At 41.0% G+C, this 15,266-nt stretch overlaps 1 protein-coding gene across 5 annotated transcripts in view; it reads left to right on the top strand.

Annotated features, from left to right (window-relative positions):
* PPIL6 (peptidylprolyl isomerase like 6) overlaps positions 1-15,266 on the top strand; it is a 46,309-nt gene that overhangs the window by 25,937 nt on the left and 5,106 nt on the right. For 3 of the 5 annotated variants that reach the window (XM_073022408.1, XM_008007364.3, XM_008007363.3), the window contains one exon: positions 10,206-10,341. The exons of 1 other annotated variant lie outside the window; for it this stretch is intronic. In XM_073022408.1, the coding sequence (XP_072878509.1) occupies positions 10,206-10,341 (136 nt within the window). Of the gene's footprint in view, positions 1-7,898; positions 7,977-10,205; positions 10,342-15,266 lie in introns of all 5 variants that reach the window. One more of the 5 variants, XM_008007367.3, reaches the window with a different exon arrangement.

Genomic DNA, 15,266 nt, shown 5'->3' with positions numbered 1-15,266 from the left:
GAATGCAGTGGTGCCATCTCAGCTCACTGCAACCTCTGCCACCTGGGTTCAAGCAATTCTCCTCCCTCAGCCTCCCAAATAGCTGGGATTACAGACGCACACAATCACGCCTGGCTAATTTTTGTATTTTTAGTAGAGACAGCGTTTCACCATGTTGGCCAGGCTGGTCTTGAACTCCTGACCTCGTGATCTGCCCGCCACAGCCTACCAAAGTGCTGGAATTACAGGTATGAGCTACCACACCCAGCCATCTCTTCACTTTGTTGATTGTTTCCTTTGTTGTGCAGAAGCTTTTTAACTTGATATGATCCCATTTGTCCAGAGAGTTTCCCCGATGTTTTCTTGTAGTAGTTTCATAGCTTGAGGGCTTATATTTAAGTCTTTAATCCATTTTGATTTAATTTTTGTATATGGTGAGAGGTAGGGGTCTAGTTTCATTCTTCTGCATATGGATATCCAGTTTTCCCAGTATTATTTATTGAAGTATTTTCCTCAGCTTATGTTCTTGGCACCTTTGTCGAAAATGAGTATGAGTTCACTATGAGTGTGTGGATTTGTTTCTGGGTTCTCTATTGTGTTCCGTTGGTCTGTGTGTCTGTTTTTATGCCAGTACCATACTATCTTGGTTACTATAGCTCTGTAGTGTAATTTGAAGTCAGGTAATGTGATTCCTTCAGTTTTGTTCTTTTTGCTTAAGATAGCTTTGGCTATTCTGAGTCTTTGGTGGTTCTATGTAAATTTTAGGATTGTTTTTTCTATTTCCATGAAGCATGTCATTGGTAATTCCTTTTTAGAAGAAAACAGCTTTATTGAACAGGCAGTGTTACAGCTCTGGTGGTGTTATAGCTCCGTGACTGCTCCTGCAGAGCAGGGCTAACCCGCAGACAGAGAGTAGCAGCTCAGGACAGTTTTACATTCACATTTATACCCACTTTTAATTACATGCAGATTAAGGGGCAGTTTATGCAGGAAAGGGATAGTAACTTTTGGATCATTAGATACCATGGAAAAGATCAATAACTCCCAGGTGTTGCCATGGCAACAGTAAATTGACATGGCATACTGATGGACAGGTCTGATTGAAAGGTGCTTTCACCCTGGCCCTATTTTAGCTAGTCCTCAATCTGGTCCATTGTCTGAGCCCCACCTCTGGAGTCAAGTCCTGCCTCCTACCTCATCTCCCCCTCAGAAATTAGGTCCTCCTCCTTAATCTTAAGGAGGCTGCAGAAGGGTAAAGGCCAGTCTTCTGTAACTGCTTCCTGCTGAGCTCATGGGCATAGGATAGGCCCTGCCTAGCACTGGAGGAGTAAAAAAATCTCTGGATACCTGATGTAAGGGGCCCACAGGCAGGACACTTTAATTCTCCAGGTCAGTAGATGGGATAGGTTGGAAGCCTTGTGCCAGCATTGTTTTTTACCTGGAACTGTTGTAATCTAGAAAACACAAACTTTTACTAAGAGGTTAAATAAGCAAGGGCCAAAAATTAGAAACAAAAAGATAACTATCCAAGGTTCTACGAGAAGTAAAAACCAGGTGAGACTTGGGAAAGCACTTGATAGTTGACCAGCTATAGTTGGGGTCAGTGCCCTGGTTATATCTATGTAACCAGGTAGCTTGTTCATAGATCTTTTGAGTGTTAATCTCAACTTGTCTAGAGTTGTTAAAATATGTTCAGCAGGTTTTATTAATAACTACATAGACTCCACCGTGTTCATCCTGTAAATAATCCAATGCTAGTCTGTTATCGAGAACTGCGTTTGCCAAAGAGCCTAAGGACTCTTGAATTCCCTTTAATACCTGACCTGTGTTGGTGGCTAAGGATTCTAAATTGAGTCAAGTTCATTAGAGTTGAATCATGGTAGGCAAAGCTGCCCCAGGGTGCTGCTAGTCCTGTCACTGCCAATTCCTGCCAGAATTACTCCTATTACTCACTTACTTCTGGTATTCTTTGGTGTTATGGGGTTACAGACAGTGACTCCTGGAGGGGCAAGAGTGGCCAGCATACATTCACCTCTGTTCCAAGTTTTTGATATACAAAGGAAAACTGCTCCTAAGAGAACAGGTGACTCCCTAGGGAGTTGGGAGCAGTTCAGGTTGTAACTTCTTTCCATTCATGCCACAAACAAAAATGAGCCAGTTGGGGCACAAACAGAAGCCCTACAGGGTGTGGTATTTATGCTTTACTGCAAAGTTGTGTCCATAGAGATATATTTCACCTGTTCCAATGGGGGTGGCGGAACACTCTTTGTTTTCCAGAAGGGGACAGTACTCCCACCTTCCCAGACTAGGCAGTTGTTTTTCCCTTATATGTTCTGATCCAGAAGGCACCATATGTGGTCTCTTCCCTTACAAGTGGAATCCCATTTACCTTGCTGTGGCCTTGGGAATGTGGCAACTAAAGTTGAATCAGAGCATCACAGGGAGGCTTCCGCTCTTGTGTCATGAACACAACAGTGAATGCAAAAGATAGAATCATTAGTGCACTGGAGATATAGATACCCAATTTCCCAGGTCCAGGTAATGGTGGCAGGGGTTTCAAGTGGAATCCGTTAAGTAGGGGAGAGTTCCATTTAACAAGTAGGGGTTTGGGATTTGAAGATCACTGTTGTTAGTTAGGAGGTCGGGGGGATGGTAGTGAGATTTCTCAGATAAGTCAGAAGATAGAACTCTCTATCCTGGGAATGTTCATGACAAATCCAGCAACCATGAAGATGATTATACAGCATAAAACTGAACATCAAAGATACATTTATTAAATTTTAATAAAACACATATATCTTAGATGTTTGATGCATTTTGACAATTGTGTATACCTCAAGCATATGTTTATACTGTAAGTAAAAATATTTATATATCTCAAGTGAAAATGTTTATACCTCAAATAAAAATATCTGTAAAAAATTGAAACCACTTATTGAAAATGCATACCATGAACCTGACAATTTGAAGCAGAACAACCAACACCAAGACTTATTTGTTCATAACATTATTGGACATTGAAAAATTATTTGGACATCTAGGCAAAAAGAACAAGTGATTTATAATGGAAAGAAAATAAGATTATCATATTCTTTGACAGCAACACTTTATACTAGAAGAAAGTGGAATAATATATTTATGAACTCAAGCAAAGGAAACGTGAGCAAGGATTTTATATCCAGTCAAACTGATGTTGAATTATAAAGGGCACACAGGTTTATCAACATGGAAGACTTCAGGGAATAGTGTTGCCATTAGCCCTTTCTGCAGAATCTGCCATAGAATGAATTTCACACAACCAAATATTAATAATAAGAGAGACCTTGACACAACTGGTGGTGAGGATTAATCATATTATTATTTGTGATTTTACCATATTCAGTGAGGAGTATGCCAGGTATGGCAGCATGCACCGTTAGTCCCACCTACTTGGGAGGCTGAGGCAGGAGGATTGCTTGAGCCCAGGAGCTTGAGACCAGCCTGGGCAACATAGCAAGACCCCATCTCAAAGGGTGAGAGTATGCTGTGTAATGATGATATGCTTGGGCAGTGGAGATATCGTCTATTTAAAAAATAGAAGAAAATGAATATATACAAGTTTTATTTTTTAGTTAATCTCAGTAAAGTACACTGGTGATGGTATTTTTAGTATTGTTATTTTGAGACCGTTGTATATGTAATGTGGGATAAAGTCATTGAGTAATTATGGAATATTCAAATTTCATCATTTTCTTTGTCCTTGAGAATCAGGATTCTCAATGTGGAAGAAAGAAGATAAAGATGAAATATAATAGAGGCTAATAAGAATATTCTATAGTCCTGAACATGACTTTAAACTCAAGAAGTATCAAATGTCTGTATATATAGCTCTATTCACTGAAAAGGTCTGTAAACAATGACCACAACTCAGTAGCAATGGGTAGTCCTAGAATTTAGATTGTTGCTTTGAAATGTCATTTCTCACTTAAAGAAACCAGAGTCTGTGGGAGAAATGGCAGATGCCAGATCTCAGGGAGGAAATCTACAAAATGAGCCTGGAACCTCATGTTCTATTAGATAGCAAAAGTGGCCTTTGTTGTACGATGCTGCAAAGTGCAGAGATTTCTTTTCTGAAAGATTACTGGGGTCATGTCAACAGGCCTCAGGAGCCAATTTGAAGAGGGTCTCACTGACCAAAGATGGAGTAATTTGAGCTTCACAAACAATAGTAATTGCATTTGATCAAAACCCAACAAATATTTCGAATCTGTGAGTTTATAATTATATTATCAAATAAAGGCTAATGGGTTACCTTTGGAGGAATACTAGGAAATGAATTTATCATGAAAAGTGGGAAGTATAGGGAAAGAATCAAGTACCCACCTTTCCTATATGAACTGTACTAAATTGTAGATAAGGGGAAACATCTCTTTATAAAAGTATTGCCACTGATAAGTGAAAAGGAAATAATAGAATTAGAATGTCACCATTTTGCTGCCCCCAGTGAAATAATGGGTCTTAGCATTTGCTGCATCAGTCTGCTAATTTCACAAAAGCAGAGACAACCAGACATGATGAGGCTTCTGTTGAAAGAACACACTACCAAATAATATGAGTCTGATTAAGCCTCTGGACTCAGCTGCCAATTTGCAAGATATACAGTTAGTTCTGTTGTAATGCGACATATGTGTTCCTAGAAAATCTCCACACTTTGGCCAGACATGGTGTCTCATGCTTGTAATCCCAGCACTTTGGGAGGCTGAAGTGGGAGGATTGCTTGAGCCCAGGAGTTCAAAACCAGCCAGGGTAACATAACGAGATCCCATCTCTTAAAAAAAAAAAAAAAAAAAATTAGCTGGGCATGGTGGCATACACCTGCGGTCCTAGCTACTTGGTAGGTTGAGGTAGGAGGATCTCAAGCTGGAGAGGTCCAAGGCTGCAGTGAGCCATGATCATCATGATCATGGAGCCATGATAGACTCCATCTTGGGTGACAGAGTGAGACCCTGCCTCGAAAAACAAAACACAAACCAAAAAAATCTACACTTTGCAGCATTGTACAATAAAAACCACTGAGTTTATTGTGAAAATGAGGTTTAAGAAAAACTTTCTTGATGGCATTAAAAAACAGGATAGTAACCCAAAAAACCCAGCAATACAGTTTTACGTATGTTAAATGGTCACGAAACATACATACCTTGTAAAAGACCTGAAGTTCGTGAAGGTGGGCATGGGAAGAGTTGCAGCTTTTGAGCAATTTTGAAGTGGTGGAACCCTAGATGTGGGTAGGAGAGACTCAGCACAGCTCCAGAGCAGCTGGTAGATATCTGAGGTGTGTGTGTTCCTGTGTGGCTCCGTGTAGCTGAATGCAGTTTTCATTTCCCTAGTGTTTCTCATGGTGGAAGAATGTAAGTGGGGGCGAAATTCATAATGCACAAGGCTTTCCCTAATGTATACATCAAGTTGAAGCAAATGTGCATTTTCAAAACAAGTATTTTAGCAGAACTGACAGGACAAAGGACAGAGCAACATGCTGGACTGTACCATGTGTGCAATCAACAGACTGCAGACTGGGAGAAATTCTCGAGGTTAAACAGCTGAGGTTCATTAGTAATAGAGAAATGTAAGGAAAAGAAAGAGATGGAGGTAAGAACCTGCAGATTAAAAGAGGCTTAAAAAGCATAACCAATTTTTTTAAATGGGAAAGGCTATAGTGCTTAGGGATACATATTTGGATGTTGAAGCTATAAGGAAACATTAAGTGCATAGTTATATAAACGGGGGAATGGTTCCTTCTGGGTGAGAGAGGGGCTTGACAAGGAACTTTGGGCAGAGGCCGGCAAAGTTTCTTTTCTTGGCCTGAGTAGTAGTTAAAAGGGTATTTGCCTTATGATAACTTTATACATTAGTTTTCTGTGGCTTTTTGTGTCTATATTTTAATATAATGAAAAGGTTCTGGAAATATATATATATATATATATTTTTTTTTTTTGAGATGGAGTCTCTCTCTGTCACCCATGCTGGAGTGCAATGGCATGATCTCAGCTTATTACAACCTCCACCTCCCGGGTTCAAGTGATTCTCCTGCCTCAGCCTCCTGAGCAGCTGGGATTACAGATGTGTGCCACCATGCCCAGCTGATTTTTTTGTGTTGTTAGTAGAGATGGGGTTTCACCGTGGTGGTCAGGCTGGTCTCAAACCCCTGACCTCGTGATCTACCCACCTTGGCCTCCCAAAGTGCTGGGATTACAGGCAAGAGCCACCACGCCCAGCCGAAAAGATATCTTTATTGAATCGATGGCCACAGTGAAAGGGAAAAGTAATAGCTACTTTCCTTCCAAATTCCTGCAGACAGCTTTATCAAATGAAAGCATGCAAGTGACACCATTCCTTTAGTCATTCATAAAATACTAAACTCCAAGGTAGGTTTCCACATGGTGCTAGGGCCTGTGGCAACAAAGATGGTATAACCGAGTTTCTACTCTGAAGGCTTGTAGTGGTTTTGTGCAGGCAGATGTTAAAACAGATCAACTACAGGTGCTGTGCCAGTTGCTGTTAGAGAGGAAGGAACTGAGTGCCGTGGGAAAAGAAAGAATAGCTGCCGGGAAAGTTGGGCGCGGAGGCACAGAGAAGCTTTGAGTTGCGTCTGCAGCAACACATTGCAGATGGGGAAAGGACTCTCCTGGCCCCAATCCCTGATGAGAATCCACTGTACCTCTCCACCCCACAGCCATTATCAGAGCACCCAAATACTTTGTGCTTGGAGGCACAGCCTCAGATGGAACATAGGCCTCCTGTCCAGTAGGGGATTGATCTGTTCACTCATCTCCTCGCCTGACCCCCTAGACCCCCCTGAGTCTCTGCTGATTATCCCTCGCCCCTTCCTCAGACTGTTGTAGTATTTGGTCTCCAGATAGAGTGTTTGCTGTCCTCACTGTGCCCATGGAGTCCCAGTGCATTCAGTGAAGTGTTTATTATTTGGTTGGTCTGGTAGCATAAAATTATAAAAAATCCAGGAAGCAACCAAGTGGGAAGGAGAGATGTTCCAGAAGGAAAGATGAGTAACTGTGAAAGTGAGAGCACGGCTAGTCCTCAGAACAGCTAAGGCATGGGTCTGTCTCCCTCATCCCTTCACCTGCCCGGGAATGTGAAGGCAGCAGCCAGCCAGTCCTTCCTCCACATTTCTCTCATGGGGTCCTATTTCCATGAGATGCAGAATTAAAACCGGGGCTGCGAAAAACTGCAACCACAAAATTCACTTTTATTAAGCTTAACACAAAAATAGTGCAATAAATAATGTATCATTTAATTAGATTATTATTTTATAAACGAGTTAATTTTTTTTTAACCTAGAGAAAGTCTGTTTTGTTTTGAATCACAACTTTTAAAGTCCTAAATAAATAGGCTCTTTCTACTCAGGCAAGTTTCAGCTATTGGTTTCTGTGTAGGTTGCTCCCACACATACTTTATCCCTGGCAGAAACACTCAGGAGAAAATAGGCTTGAATCAAACCTATTTACTGACCAGTGGCCTCACTCCTCACCAAACAAAGAGGACAAAAATTCCTCTATGGGGGCTTTCACTCTATTTAAACCTAAAGAGGCTCAGCCGCCTTCAGCAGTGCTGTTTACTGCCAAAGGGTACATTTTGTTATCATGGAAGTATAAAGCAACTTAATGTTTTAAGTGTTAAATGAAATGTACCAAAAATTTACTATTAGAAAAAAAATCAGGGAACTTTACATTAGTAAATAATTTTTTTAAAAAAAAATTATAGCTAGCCAGGTGTGGTAGCACACACCTGTAGTCCCAGCTACTCAGGAGGTTGAGACAGGAGGCCTTGAGCCCAGGAGTTCAAGACCAGTCTGGACAACTAGCACAATGCCTTCTCTAAAAAAATTAAATTTGATTTAAATTAAAATTATAGCTCTTGAATTTTAGAGCTTTATGGAAGCTTGAAGAGAAGTGAAAAGAGGCAGAAGGAAAGCAGAGGGGTTGGGAAGATCGAGAAATACCGAGGTGAGCAGACGGTTAAAGAGTTGAATCGGAGACACGCGGCAGAACAAAAGAACATGTAAATTACTCTTGTAATACTTTATGTCTGCAAAGCTAGTTAGAGTTAATGGTTCTTTCTTACACATCATTTTATTTGATGCATACAAGATCATGCCAAGTAGGCCAGTTATGGCATGACCACTGAGTGGTTTCCGTAGGCCCTGGCATTACTGCCTGACTGGAAGTAGCATAGCCTCAGGTTCTTAAGATTCACATACACATTCTGGACTTAGAGAATCCACACATAGTCATTTAGTTTTCACACTTTTTTTCAGGTCCATACATTTTTAAGTTTCTAAGTCAGCGACTACCTGCACCTTTTAAAAATATAATTTATTCTGTCCCTTTATAGCAATGGTTCTCAAATTGTCTCTAAGGATTTCCATGCTCTCCTAAATAAATGCGTTCAGGAGATGAGAGGGCTCTAGGCATTTTTTTTTTTTTTTTTTTTTTTTTTTTTTTTGAGACTGAGTCTCTCTCTGTCACCCAGACTGGAGTGCATTGGCGCAATCTCAGCTCACTGCAACCTTCACCTCCTGGGTTCAAGCGATTCTTGTGCCTCAGCCTCCTAAGTGTCTGGGATTACAGGCATGCACCACCATGCCCAGCTAATTTTTGTGTTTTTAGTAGAGACGGGGTTTTGCCATGTTGGCCAGACTGGTCTCGAACTCCTGGCCTCAAGCGATCCACCCACCTTGGCCTCCCAAAGTGCTGGGGTTACAGGTGTGAGGCACTATGCCTGGCTGCTCTAGGCACTTTTTGAACTGTTTTATACATAGGCTTTCACATAGGTACCAATTTTTTTGATAGATATTATGATTAACCGCTTTAAAATTTCCCACAATCACAAAATTTTTGATAAAAATGTTACAACTCTATTAATTTTCTTTCCAATTTTTACAGAATTTAAGAAAAATAAATCAGAATATGTAGAAGCAATGACAAATACCATTCTGTTAAAACTCTCTGAATCTTTGCTGTGGGCAGATTTCCATTTCATGCAATTTTCTGTGAAATTAATGAGCTTTTTTCTTTATTTCACTGAAATGAATAAGGAGCATCAGCGTAATTATATAGACTTATTTGTACAAAAATGCCTCATTAGCATTTCATAAGGTTTCAGGGGTCTTTATTCAGTTTTCAACTTAACAGGCTGAAAGAAACTACCCCAGGTATGGCTTAATCACTTAGTTTGCTTAGTTTTGAAACTTAAAATAGTAACAGCAATTGTAGTTTAATAAAATCTTATAGACAGTTAATATTCATATTTCTCAGTTATTCTCAGAAATTTATGAAGTTATTGAATGAAAATTTTCACTGAATTTCTCATCCGTTATTTCATTCTGTGTATTTGAACTTGGAGGCAAAGCTGGGAATGGTACGTCTTCAAATTGGTTGCCTGATAATCACCATACAACTCCTTTTACTTCTAAATCTTACACTAAAATAGCTATTGCTTTCCACAAAATCTTGGTCGATCCAAACAAGGTTTCAGATTAAAATTTATTTGAAGATTGCTAAAAATAAACATAATTAATTTCCTTTCATCATCAACATTTTAAAACTACATGGAATGGGAAAGTACATGGAATGGAAATCTGCCCAAACATTTAGGGCCACACTTATGCCAATCAATGTGCTAGGAAGCCTGGAGCCAAAGCCACGAGGAGACACAGTTCCTGCCTTCACCTACTAGAGAAGAAACGTCATGTAAACCAATAATTACATAGAGTGTTATAAGGACTGTCCAAGAACTATGTGTAAGATGCTTGGGGTTCAGGGGAAAGGTCAGATCCACGAAAGACTTCTCAGAGGTGGTGTTTTTAATGAGCGTGGTGGTAGTTTGAAAGAAATACCAAAACAGCATGAGAAAGTTTGCTGACCTTTATTCTTGATTAGAATACTGTATATATTTCCTTGTACATTATTAATTTTCTTAGCACACTTGTTTATGGTAAAGACAAACTAAAACTGAATGCTCCAATAGTTCTAATGAGGTTTTACAGTTTATTTTTTTAACAGCCCATTTGAATGTTTGAAAGTAATTTGAAATAAATAGAGTATTTATAATTTGGAATCCATTGATAAATATGATTGAGAGTGTTACCAAGGGTTCTATTTGTTCCTTATATGTTACAATAAATTGAGATAATAGAAATGTGCTAATGACCTACTGATTATTGTCTTTCCCAGATGAAAACTTTTCAGTTCCTCATAATAAAAGAGGAGTACTTGGAATGGCCAACAAAGGCCGTCACAGCAACGGGTCACAATTCTATATCACACTGCAAGCAACTCCTTATCTAGATAGAAAATTTGTGGCTTTTGGGTATGTATATTGTAGATCTGTCTATATAATATTCACACCTGCAAAATGTCATTTAAAAATATTTGGATAAGTATTGTATATAGTGTATAGGTAGCTAAAAATAGAGCTTAAATGCAAAAATAATACAAATAGAGACAAAAGTATTTAAGAAATATTTTGCAAAGAAGTTTGCTATCTATAAAAACACAGAAAATGGCCAGACACAGTGGCTCAGGCTTGTAATCACAGCACTTTTGGAGGTTGAGGTCGGGAATTGCTTGAGCCCAGGAGTTCAAGACCAGCCTGGGCAACACAGTGAGACCCCATCTCTACAAAAAAATTAAAAATTAGCTGGGCGGGCATGGTGGCTCATGCCTGTAATCTCAGCACTTTGGCAGACCAAGGCAGGTGAATTACTTAAGGCCAGGAGTTCCAGAGCAGCCTGCCCAACATGGTAAAACCCCGTCTCTGCTAAAAATACAAAAATTAGTTAAGCATGGTAGTGTGTGCCTGTAACCCCAGCTACTCCAGAGGCTGAGGCAGGAGAATCACATGAACATGGGAGGTGGTTGCAGTGAGCCAAGATCATGCCACTGCACTCCAGCCTAAGTGACAGAGCAAGACTCTGTCTCAAAAATAAATAAATAGGCCGGGTGCAGTGGCTCACACCTGTAATCCCAGCATTTTGGGAGGCTGAGGCAGGCAGATCACTTGAGGCCAGGAGTTCGAGACCAGCCTGGCCAATATGGCAAAACCCCGTCTCTACTAAAAATACAAAAATTTAGCCAGGCCTGGTGGCGTGCACCTGTAGTCCCGGCTACTTGGGAGGCTGAGGCAGGATAATTGCTCGAACCTGGGAGACAGAGGTTGCAATGACAGAGGTTGCAATGAGTGCACTGCACTCCATCCTGGGCGACAGAGCAAGGTCTGTCTCAAAAAATAAATAAATAAATAAAATAATAAATAAATAAAATTAGCTGGGTGTGGTGGTATGTGCCTGTAGTCCCAGCTACTGATGAAGTTTAGGTGGGAGGATTGCTTGAGCCTGGGAGCCATGATTGTACCACTGTACTCCAGCCTGGGCAACAGAATGAGACCCTACCTCAAAAAAAATATACAAGACAAAATAAAAAAATAAAAACAGAAACCATTTAGGCATAGTCATAATAATGTTCTTTCTGTGTCTCTATCCACCTATCAGTCTTCAGCCTTAAGGATATTATCAATTCTTTATTACTATGAATCATACCACAGTGCTTAATAATATAGATATACTAATATGTAGAAGTGAAGAGGTGAAGTCATTTAATTAATTGTCCATGTACATCATGAATAGGTAGATGAAAACTAGTCAAGTTACATGTAACTATTTTTACTGAACGATTTTAATTATGGAAACATCACAGGTAATAGTTATTATTAGAATATTGTTAGCAAGATGCTTAAAAGCATGTGGATCTAAAATGGATGATGGAAATACTTTTCATCACTCCAGTGTTTCATATCTCTCTTTAATTACTGAATGAATATGAGGCAGGGCTTACTTCGTCTTCCCTGAGATAGTGTAAAGTGTTTGGATTTTTCTGAATAACTGTTAGATTTGTTCCACCCACTCCATAGGGATAATTACTGAGGCTCCAGCACCTGGAATTTCATGCCAGTGTTCATTTTAACTACAATAATTCCTTTCATGTAATGCTTTCTGTGATACTTCCAGGTTGAAAAAATAGAAAGTGTATTTTCATCCATAGGATATCTTTAAAGAGATAACATTACATTAATAGATGCATAACATAAAATAATGACTTAAGTTTTCCCTGGTCCCAAATAAATTGTATTCTGAGTTTGAAAATGCATTATTAAATTAGTTTTAAGGCCAGACGCAGTGGCACACACCTGTAATCCCAGCACTTTGGGAGGCCAAGGTGGACAGATCATGAGGCCAGGAGTTCGAGACCAGCCTGGCCAACATGGTGAAACCCCGTCTCTCCTAAAAATACAAAAATTAGCTGGGCATGGAGGCGCACACCTGTAGTCCCAGCTACTCAGGAGGCTGAGGCAGGAGAATTGCTTGAACCCGGCAGGTGGAGGTTGTAGTGAGCCAAGATTGCACCACTGCACTCCAGTCTGACAACAGAGTAAGACTCCGTTTCAAAAAAAAAAAAAAAAATAGTTTTAAATCCAGATAACATTTCTTGGATCATTTAAATCCAAATAACATTTCTTGGATCATTGAAATCTCTGTCATATTGCTGACAGTCTCTATCCTCTACCAACTTCCTGGTGATCCTTTATATCTCAGCTAAAGGTACCTTTCTCAAACACAAACATGACTACTTTAAAACTTTTAGTGCCTCCATTACCATCTCCACATCTGCACAGCCTGAAGTCTAGAGTGGCATTCCAGGTCCTCCACTCTCTGGCCCCACATCCTTTGTTCAGCCTTCACTTCTGCTGTTTTCTCAGCTCATTCAAACAGAATTTTGTTAGGCACCTGCAGTATGCCATTCATGGTACTCAGTGCTGGGGAAAAAGAGTGACAGTGTACAATCCCTGCTCTTCAGGGAGCTTACAGTATGTTATGAAAAATAAGTCAAATAGCCAATAGCTATGTGACAGTGAGACATGGGCTATGCAAACCGTGTAAAGAAAACACCCTCCAACTCCTTTCACCAAAGTGAACACAGAGCCTTACAGGGTGGCAATGGAGTGGAGAGCACTCGGTGTCCTTTTGATGGTTCCTGTTCTCTATGATCCACCTTCCTCTTGGGGAAATCTCTAATTTTTATCATCGTCACTCTAGCCTCAGGGAGGCACTGCCCTCCTTCTATTCTGCTATTCTGCCTCAAGTAGGATCTCAGTGTATTCCTTAAATCTCCAAAATTAAAAAAAAAAAAAAAAAAAAGGTCTCCAAATCACAGTGGAGGCTGGGCTGGAATATTTAAACAAGACCTTACAGAACGCTAAGGGAGAAGCAGAAAGGTAAAACATAATAGGCAACTAGATAATCTATTTAAACTAATGAAATAGAGCTCCTTCAGGGATACCTTCCTTCCCAGTTGTAGAGCTGCCTCTTCCCTATCATCTCTCAGTATCCCCAGGTATGTCTGAGCTTTTGGAAGCCCAGACATGGTTAGCAAGGTCCAGAGAGATACAGAATTTTCCTCTCTCATCCAAGACAGGCACTCCTTCCAAGCCTGGTTTCAGGTACATGATCCCTCAGATGGATGACACTGGGAATGTCCTTCAGGAACGACTGTAGCAATCCACAGAGCATGGCTGGCCCAGTGGGCTCGTAGGAAAAGAATATCACAAAACAAGCCTGTAAGCTCTCCATTCACATGCACCCATGGTAGAGGGGGGTTAGTTGGAGGGGAAATTATTTCATTTTAAGAGACTTGTAAGGTGGGAGGGGGTCATGGAAAGTGTCATGAGAAGGTGAGTTGAGGAGTGAAAAGTCACGTAGAAGTTAGCCATATAAAGAAGCTAGAAATTACAATGAGTCAAATCAATTTTAGGAAAATTGAAGAGCTTTTGCAGAGAGGCCCTGAGGAGTAAGAGAGCATCTTATCTACAAGTCATCTGGTCTGGGCAGAGCTTAGTGCCTAGGGGAGAATGGAGAGGGTGGAGGCTGGGTAAGAGGTCAGCTGGCCAGGAGCGGTGGCTCAAGCCTGTAATCCCAGCACTTTGGGAGGCCGAGACGGGTGGATCACGAGATCAGGAGATCGAGACCATCCTGGCTAACCCGGTGAAACCCTGTCTCTACTAAAATATACAAAAAACTAGCCGGACGAGGTGGTGGGCGCCTGTAGTCCCAGCTACTCAGGAGGCTGAGGCAGGAGAATGGCGTCAACCCGGGAGGCAGAGCTTGCAGTGAGCTGAGATCTGGCCACAGCACTCCAGCCTGGGCAACAGAGCGAGACTCCATCTCAAAAAAAAAAAAAAAAAAAAAAAAAGAAAGGAAAAAAAAGGGTCAGCAAGGGTCCAGCTCCCAACGGACCATGGGTGCCATGCTGCTGAGCACGAGCCTCACCCAAAGGTGATGGGGACCATGGGAGAATTTTACATTGTGAGCAACACAACCAGCTTCTCATTTTGAAGAAAAAATCTCTTTAGCAGAAGTGAGGAATGATTTGGCAAAGAATGAAAAGGAAGTAGCAAGACCACTTAAGAAGCTATGGTTATAATAGGCTATAAATGAAGTCCTGCTTTAAAGCACCAGCAGTACAGATGAGCAGGCGATAAGTGGACAAACTCAAGACATTGAGAAGTTAAGAGTCAAGAAGCACTTTGGGAGGCTGAGGTGGGCTGATCACGAGGTCAGGAGATCGAGCCCATCCTAGCCAACATGGTGAAATCCCGTCTCTACTAAAAATACAAAAAGTTAGCCGGGCGTGGTGGCAGGTGCCTGTAAGTACAGCTGCTCGGAAGGCTGAGGCAGGAGAATGCTCGAACCTGGGAGGCGGAGGTTGCAGTGAGCCGAGATTGCGCCACTGCACTCCAGCCTGGTGACAGAGTAAGACTCTGTCTCAAAAAAAAAGAAGTTAGAGTCGGGGGTGAGGGCCTGAGAGGAGTCCAGACCAACACTGTCCAGTAGAACTCTCTGTGATGATGGAAATGTCCTGTAGTCTGCACGACCTAGTATGACAGCCACTGGCCACATGTGGCCACTAGGCATTTGAAATGTGGCTAGTGTGACTAATGAACTATATTTAATTCTAATTAAGGTGGGGTTTTTGTTTTTGTTTTTGTTTTGTTTTGTTTTGTTTTTGAGACAGGGTCTCACTCTGTCACCCAGGCTGGAGTGCAGTGGTGCAATCTCAGCTCACTGCAACCTCTGCCTCCCAGGTTCAAGCAATTCTCATGCCTCCACCTCCCAAGTAGCTGGGATTACAGGCATGCACCACCATGCCCAGCTAATTTTTGTGTTTTTAGTAGAGATGGGG

Source organism: Chlorocebus sabaeus, chromosome 13 (assembly GCF_047675955.1).
Source record: "Chlorocebus sabaeus isolate Y175 chromosome 13, mChlSab1.0.hap1, whole genome shotgun sequence".
NCBI classification, from domain to species: domain Eukaryota; kingdom Metazoa; phylum Chordata; class Mammalia; order Primates; family Cercopithecidae; genus Chlorocebus; species Chlorocebus sabaeus.
The sequence above is the reverse complement of the archived record's forward strand: the minus strand, read 5'-3'. Positions and strand labels throughout refer to the sequence as shown.